Here is a 7,823-nt window from a genome sequence, read left to right as displayed (position 1 = left end):
TCACGGGCTCAGCCGCTCCACGGCATATGGGATCTTCCCGGAGCGGGGCACGAACCCATGTCCCCTGCATTGGCAGGCGGACTCTCAACCACTGTGCCACCAGGGAAGCCCCGAAAAGCTGTTTTTAATAGCACAGACCATGCAGTGTTAATCCAGGGTGTCGGTCCAGGATGCTTGACCAGACAGTGTCAGACACATACTTTGGTTCTCACATCAGCTTTCTTCAGCATGCAATTAGGACTTTTGAGAATGCTTTATTCTTGCATGGGGCACTTTGCAGTCTGTCTAGGTGGTTTGTTTTTTTTTTTTGCAGTACGCGGGCCTCTCACTGTTGTGGCCTCTCCCGTTGCGGAGCACAGGCTCCGGGCGCGCAGGCTCAGCAGCCGTGGCTCACGGGCCCAGCCGCTCCGCGGCATGTGGGATCTTCCCGGACCGGGGCACGAACCCGTGTCCCCTGCATCGGCAGGCGGACTCTCAACCACTGCGCCGCCAGGGAGGCCCCTGTCTGGGTGTTTTATGTTCGGCTTTCACCCTCATAAAAGATGGCTCTTTTTAATTTTTTTTTTTTTTTTTTTACTTCCATGCTCTTTTTTATTGTTGCATTCCTGGTTTTCTTCCTACTTAAAGGTTTCTTCTGGGCACTTCACTGGGTCTTCTTTTGTGTGTCCCTTACTTGTGGGGATTTTTTAAAGGATGGTTCTTGGTCCTCTTCATTCTCCCGCAGGTGACCCCATCCATCCCCATAAGGACAGCTCTCATCAGTAAGAGGGAGATTCTGAAATCCAGTCTCCAGCCCTAAGTGTGGTGCTGCACGTGTTTACCCGCACGTCCTCCAAGCCCCTCCAACTTGTCTTAACTCTGTATCTTTTCCTATGAACTTGCTCTACCACCTGTTTCTTTAATGCGTCAGTGTCCACTCATCATCCACAAAGTTGCCTCTCTCCTTGACGTGGGCTGTGCCTCTCTGTCTGTACCTTTGCAGACTGCCACTGCCCTTGCTTGGAATACAGACCGTTTCCTACTCAGGTCCTACTCAGGTCATCTCCCACACCCCTCACCAGTCTGTCCACACTGTTCCCAGAGTAATTGATCACAATGCAAGACAGATCATCCTCGGCTTCTTAAAAACCTCACACACACTCCCTTTCCTGCCTTATGGGGTTGTCTGCAGGACCCTCCCAGGCTCCTGAGATTGCAGGGCCCAGCCTGTCTTTCCTGCCTGTCTCCTAACTCTGTCCCTAGGCCTCCTCCTCCCTTGCCTCCGTGATCTCCTCACCCTTCCCTGCACACCGAGTCTTCTCACAGCTCTGTGCCCTTGTTCATGCCCTTCCCTATGCCAGGGATGCCGTTCCCTTTGCTACATTCCGCATACTCTAAGACTCGGCTCACATGCATCGCCCCCTGTCACCCCCCCTCCAACCCCTGTGCTCTTGTGCTGTCATCGGTGCGTTACTACCTCGCAATCCCGCTGGCTTGGGTTGCATTTGATCCGTTTGCAGTTCTGTCTCTCCCAGGCTTGGCCTGACGGGGCTCAAGGTCAGAGACCTATCGTCTGACTTTGTGGCTTAGGGTCTGGGCCGTGGTGTGTGCCCAGCAAATGCTGGATGATTGGTGGCTTCAGGCCTGTCAGCCCAGCCATGCCTGCCTACCCCCTGCACACGAGTCCCTGGGTTAAAGTCATGGAAGCCGTTTTTTCACCCCTCAAGGGGACAGTGGGTCACATTAGGAAGGGGAGAGAGGTGCTGCCCAACATGTTCACCGAATAGTGCAGCCCGTCCCAGGGACCAAAATGCTATGTAGAAGCCAAATGCAGGGAATAGGGTCTCTGCTCAGCCTTGAACCGCCTCCCACTCACCTTGTACCCCCACAGCCAGTACCCTCCCACCAGTAGAAAACGCTGCACTTCAACAGTTTGCCCTCTCCCCTCCCCTCCCCCATCCTCTCTCACCCCTTGTCCCCTCCCCCCTCCCGGTAGTAACTACCTTCCTCACTCAGTGCTCTGGCATATCAGTTATTTCCATCTCTAACCCCTGGAGTTGAGCAAGGGCCAGGGTTACTGTTCCCATTTCACACATGGAGAACAAGTCCTGGGAGGGGTACAGTGGGTTGGGACCAAGGTTAGGACCAGGGGGTCCTTCCATGCAAGGAGAGTGTGGAGGCAGCCTGAAGCCCCGCTTCTCTCCCATGAGGGGACACCCAGACCCCCTTTAGAGAGTGCCTTGTCAGTGGGGAGAGCTGAGGGGCAAGAAGGATCCCGGGGAGGGTTAGGAGTGTGGGCCCAAAGCCTGTGACCAGCCTCTACCTGGGACTTCTCGAGGGGGAGAGACAGCAGTGCACATAGGACACGGGGACCATCTGGTCATTTCCCTGACGTCAGGTCAGGAGAGTGAGCCTGGCTCCTGAGAGGGCAGGGGGTGGCGGTGTTGAGGGGAAGGGCCCAGGGAAGGGAGGACCAAGGAAATGGCACGTGGAGCCCCATTTGCCCCTAGAGCTGCTCGGAAGCCAGGCAGGTACAAACGTGGGGAGAGATGGTATCAGAGGGAAGGTGCCTGGTGTTCATTCAGCACACACGTTAGTGCCCCTTGAAGGGGGTGCTCAGCGCCCCGCCTCCAGGAGCGCTTGGACCTCTCATAAGAATGTCTGACTTAGAAATGACCAATCTCAGGTCCGGCTGGCGCAGGATTGGCCCGCTCCCCTCTGTCGCAGCAGGGGGTGGCGAGGCGGGGAGTTCCTAGGAGTGGCTCTACCAGCGAGAAAAAGGCGGCAGCGGAGTGGAGGACTGGAGCAGGGGGCCATGTGGGGCAGAGACACCCGGGGAGCCCCCTTGGAGGGGCCTGGGCGGCACACCCATTTCCATCACTTGGTTTGGGTTCTCAGTATTTCTGTGGGTTTCTGACAGCGGCTGGTGAGTTTTCAGAAAAGGGAAGATGGCCGGAGACACACCAGGTTTTAATACCCATCCAACCTGTCCCCCAGGCCACCTCCCTCTGCCTGACATGTTCTGTCTCCCACCTCAGCATCCACACGGCACCCATCTGCCTCGCTCCCGGGATGTGGGTGACCCTCCTGGGCCTTGGCCACCACTCCTGAGGACTTTTAACAGAGGGAGGGCATCCCTGTCCACAATATCAGAGGGTTGGACTAAGAGGATTAAAACAGTTGGGGGGAGGGGCTTTGGCCCCCATCGTCAGACCCTGTATCTGAGGCCTAGAGGCCTGTGGCTGGGGTGATGAGTAGGGAACCAGTCCCAGGCCCTTCTGTCCCCTGCAGCAGGGAGGACGTATGTCTGCTGGGGGCAGATGTTCATTCTCCTGAGGCGGCTAGGGCTGGGGACACATGGCGTTCAGGAGGTGCATATTTGGGGCTCTAGTGGCTTCTGTGTAGCCCTTCGGAAGCCTTGAAGGCCACGCACCCCCAATGACTTCGGCTGTGGACAACAGGGCCAACCGCTCTCTCCGCCAAAGAAACCCCTGATTCATGCCCAGTGCACGCCTTGTGCCTGGGGGCCCCAGGTCAACAGATGTGTTAGCCCAGGTGGTCTTAGACACTGACAAAGGCGTATTGAACAGAACAGAAGGGGGAGAGATGGGCAAGATGGCTTTGGGCCTGGGGGAGGGTGGTGAGCTTGCTCTGGTGACCTGGAGACCCCTGCCCCCATCCAGCATCCTATCCTGGTGAGGTAGCAGCCTCCACGGGTTCCAGGGCCAGAGAAGGGTACTTGGGGCTGAGGAAAGCCAGGGGAGGGGGTCCAAGCCGAGCCAGGAGCCTGAACTGGATGGAGGTGGTAACTTGCCAGGCTGAAGATCCTCACGTGGTCCCGCAGGAGAGTAAGTCAGGGGCCTCCCAGGGATCCAGGTGGGCAGCCCATCCCGTGAGCCTGAGGACCTCTCCCAGGGAAGCGTTCTGACTTTAAGGGCACACCAGGGCTCCAGGATCAATGTGGAAGCTTCTGTTCTTGCTTCTGTCCCCAGAGTGTCCCTTCATCTTGGGGAACTCGCTTTGAACCCTCCTGATGCCAGAGCCAGATGGACCCAAAGGTAACTTACTGGTTTTCCTTAGAACAGCTGAGGCAGCCTTGCATTTTCAAAAGGAAGTTTGTTAGTATTGAAAAAGACAAACTGGAGATGACAGAAAATGCAGCTGTCTAATTTCTAAAGCAAGACTTCTGCTCTCACAGTCCTCCAGCTCCGGCCCGGGCCAGGGCAGCTGTGTGGCCCTCTGCCTGAGCTGGAGTCCCGGAGCCCCTGCCTGTCTCCACCTGCCATCATGCTCTGTGCTTTGGGGACATCATCTGGGACACACGACTCCAAGCCAAGACGCTTTTCTCTCCCTGCCACCCACCTGGCTCCTGCAGATGTCCCTTGTCCGGTTGGTTGAGGGACCCTGTGCTGGCAAGAGTCCAGGGAGTGACCCTGTCCCTCCAGCCCAGAGCCTGGCAGTCTTCCCTCCTGTGGTACCGCAGCAGGGCCCCCGTCCTGAGAGGGCCTTCCTGGTCAGCCCTCCTCTGAGATCTCCAGCGACCCCTCTGCCTACAGCCTCTCTGCGGCCACCACCTTCCCAGAGGGCACACGGCGCCAGGCAGAGGGCTGGTAGGTGCTCTCGTCGCTGGCGGAGGCCTGCCAGCCCTGGGTGAGGCCCAGCAGGGCCCGGCCCTGGCAGAGGAAGTTGGGGTTGGAAAAGCAGTAGAGCATGGGGTCCAGGGCACTGTTGAGGTAGGTGAAGGCCAGGGAGCCATGGAAGAGCTGCGAGCAGATGTCCAGGGTGCAGCAGGCGTGCAGGCGGAAGGCCACGATGGAAGCTTTGCCGAAGATGATACTGCACAAGATGCAGACTGCGTAGATGGCCACGACCGCGGCCAGCACGCGCACGGCCCTCCGCAGGCCCGCCCGCACGTCCGGGCCTCGCCAGGTGGTGAGCATGATGTTCATGATGGCAAAGAGGATGAGCGCCAGCGGCAGGAAGAATTCCAGCACGAACAGGGCCTGGTGCCAGGGGAGTGAGGCCGAGGGGCTCGTGCCCAGCTGGTAACTGAGGCAGGAGTGGCTGGAATCAGTGGTCGGGAACAGGTGCCCGTTGAGGAGCAGGATGCCCCCCCAGAGTCACCCGGCCCCCCGGGCGGCTGCCCACACGGAGGCCCTGTTCAGCACGTGCTGAAGCCGCACCACCTTCAGGTAGCGGTCGAGTGAGACGGCCGCGATGGAGACCGTGCTCGCTGAGCGGTTGGTGGCGATCATGAAGAGGTTGACTTTGCAGGCAGTGGCCCCGAAGCGCCAGGTCTCGTGGAGGAAGTAGTAGTCCACGCGAAGAGGCCGGTTGACGATCAGGAGAAAGTCGGCCACCACCAGGCTGACCAGGAACACAGTGTTGGATGTCCAGGGTCGCGCGTGGAAGCAGCAGAGGAAGAAGGCCAGGCTGTTCCCCACCAGGCCCAGGACAAATTCCACGCTCAGGACTGGTGCTGGGAAGGCAGACACCATCAGGGAGGAGCCGGGGCCTCTCCAGGTGACCCCAAGGCAGTGGTGAAGGCAGAGGGCGAGGAGGAGGGAGGGAATGAGGAGGGAGAGAGGGAAGGAAGGGGAGAGGGAGAGCTCAGGTTATGAAATTCCATGGGCTGCTTGTGCCGTGGGTCTGAGAGACGTTTCTACCGTCATCCTACCCCCGCACGAGAGTGTTCAAGGATTAGTGCTTGCTATCAGCCGGCCACCGCGATGACTCAGTATCCTGGGGTTTTCCTCAGCATCCTCGCAGCCACTGAGAAATGCTGTGTTCCTATTTGCAGGCAAAGTGGAACCCTGCAGCCTGCCCTCCCTCCCTCCCCGCCTCCCCCGCATACCGAGTGGCCTGCGTGTGAGGTCTCTAAGCTCGGCCTCCGTTGGAATCTGCATTGCCCCTGGCAGAGGAGGATGCAGGGCTCATCAGGGTGAGTGGAGGCTCAGAGAAACCCTGAAGTGGGAGGAAGGCCCAGCTGGGGTGAGGTTGGGGAGAGTGTTCACAGCCCTGAGTGGTCAGGCATTGGCCTGCCTGAAGGCAGGAGCTTGTCCTGGCAACTCAGAGCCCTCCGGTTCATGCAGACCACCCTGGACCCCTCCCACCCCATCATAGACGCAGACTGGGTGGCTGCCTCCCTGCCCCCACCAGCTCTGGCAGCAGAGACTGTGGAGCCAACAAGACATCGTCCTGGGAGAGGGAGGCGGGAGTCCAGTCAACACCCTGACCATCGTGCTCACAGCCTGGTGAGAACAGCCTGCTGTACGTCCGCCAGCCTGCTGTCGTTATTCCCAGATTCCTGATGCTTCCAAAGTCTGTGATGGTCCCAAGTCCACAGCCGTGATGAAGTACATCCCACAGGCAGAGGGCTCCCCTGCCAAGTTTCTACTGCCATGGTCTGGGGACATGGGGGCTTCTCCCACAAACAGAACAATCCTGAGAGTCCTCAAGGTTCCCTGCCACTGTCCACCCCACTTAGCCGGCCATCACCCAGTACTCCCTGCGGAGAGGGGAGTGGGGAGCTGTGGCTGGCTTCAGATAAGGTACGAGTCCTGCTCCCCTCTGCGTGGTGTTCTCATGAGCCCATGGCACCAGGCCTGCGGGCAGAGATGAGGGCCCGGGGCTCCTGGTAACCTGGGACAGCACCAAGAGAGGCTGTGCTTCCAGGTTCCAGGATCTGACACGCCCCGCCCCCTTGCCTCCATGCCAAACGGCTGTGGTCAGCAGGGCGCTGCGTGCTGCCAACTCTGAGTCTCTGGGTTTCAGACGCAGTGGCCGTTGGCCCCTCTCCCACAGATCCTCCAGGGCTTTCCACTGCCCTGGGCTCCCACTGGCCAAGGCTGAGGGCAGATAGGCCATCACCACGGGGTGCAGGGTGGTGGGACCACCAGACTGAGCTTTGAATACAGACAAGCCTGGGCTGGAAACAGAGCTGCCTGCTTTCCAAATCTCTCTGAGCCTCATCTGTAAAATGGGGTGCTGCCACCTTCTTGGAGAGTTGTAAGGATTAAATGAGGTCATATATGTGAAAACATCTAGCAAATTCCCTGGCACAGAGTCGGTGTTCAGAAAAATGGGAGATCTAACTTTCGTGATTTTCTGTCTTGGATTAGGCCCACGCTTGGCACTAGGGGGCCCTTCTCGTGGCCACGTGCACCCTGCCCAGGGGGCCTCCCTGGGACATTCGTGTGTCCTGTCCTCAGCTCCTGTACAGAGAAACACATCACTGCAGCCCGAGCACACGCCCAGCCTCTGCCCTCACTGCCCTGAACTGGTGGAAGCTTAGGGGGAGGCTGGTGGTGTTTCTTCATTGCCTGTAGGAGAGGAAATCCTCTAGAGCGGTAGGTGGGTGAAGGTCCCGACATCCCTCAGGGCCGGAAGTCCTTTCAGCAAAGTCAGGGTCTCCTTTGCCGTTGTCAGTAGAGGGGATCAAAGCAATGAGCCGGCAGGCTGGGGCGGGGGAGGCAGGGTTCAGACCCAGGTTTTCTGGAGGAAGCGCTGACTCTACCCAGGGACCTGTTTCATCCAGATCCAGCTTCAGTTCCCCCCACGTGCGACCCCTCACCAACTTCTCATTGAAGCCCCATGAAACCGAGCCCAGATCTCCCTCTGCAGGTTGCATGATTCGTCTCTACCCACTGCTGCGTCCCGGGCTCCCAGCACTCCTGGACCCCACGGGGGCCTGTACATAGCAGGGGGGAGAAGGGGGAGGAGGCCAGACAGCCCTCCCCCCCCTGCTGCCAAGCTCCTGAACAGCTTTACGCCCCTCTGAAGGCTCATCACAATGTCTGTGTATTAACTGTGGTTAACTCCAGCTGGGGGGATTTTGTGTTTTT

The 7,823-nt window shown here is 58.7% G+C and overlaps 2 protein-coding genes across 4 annotated transcripts in view; one reads left to right on the top strand and one right to left on the bottom strand.

Annotated features, from left to right (window-relative positions):
• MTA3 (metastasis associated 1 family member 3) overlaps positions 1 to 7,722 on the top strand; it is a 168,212-nt gene extending 160,490 nt beyond the window's left edge. For all 3 annotated transcript variants that reach the window (XM_049695989.1, XM_049695988.1, XM_049695990.1), the window contains exons 17-18: positions 5,780 to 5,920; positions 6,103 to 7,722. In XM_049695989.1, coding sequence (XP_049551946.1) covers positions 5,780 to 5,920; positions 6,103 to 6,290 — 329 coding nt within the window. In that variant the 3' untranslated portion in view covers positions 6,291 to 7,722. The remainder of the gene's footprint in view (positions 1 to 5,779; positions 5,921 to 6,102) is intronic.
• On the bottom strand, positions 1,982 to 5,791 carry OXER1 (oxoeicosanoid receptor 1). The gene is given in 2 exon segments (XM_049695998.1): positions 1,982 to 5,497; positions 5,500 to 5,791. Coding segments are annotated over 2 exon segments (1,077 nt in total). The 5' UTR covers positions 5,609 to 5,791; the 3' UTR covers positions 1,982 to 4,529.
• Positions 7,723 to 7,823: the final 101 nt, after the last annotated feature.

Source organism: Orcinus orca, chromosome 13, assembly GCF_937001465.1.
Source record: "Orcinus orca chromosome 13, mOrcOrc1.1, whole genome shotgun sequence".
Lineage (NCBI taxonomy): Eukaryota > Metazoa > Chordata > Mammalia > Artiodactyla > Delphinidae > Orcinus > Orcinus orca.
The sequence above is the reverse complement of the archived record's forward strand: the minus strand, read 5'-3'. Positions and strand labels throughout refer to the sequence as shown.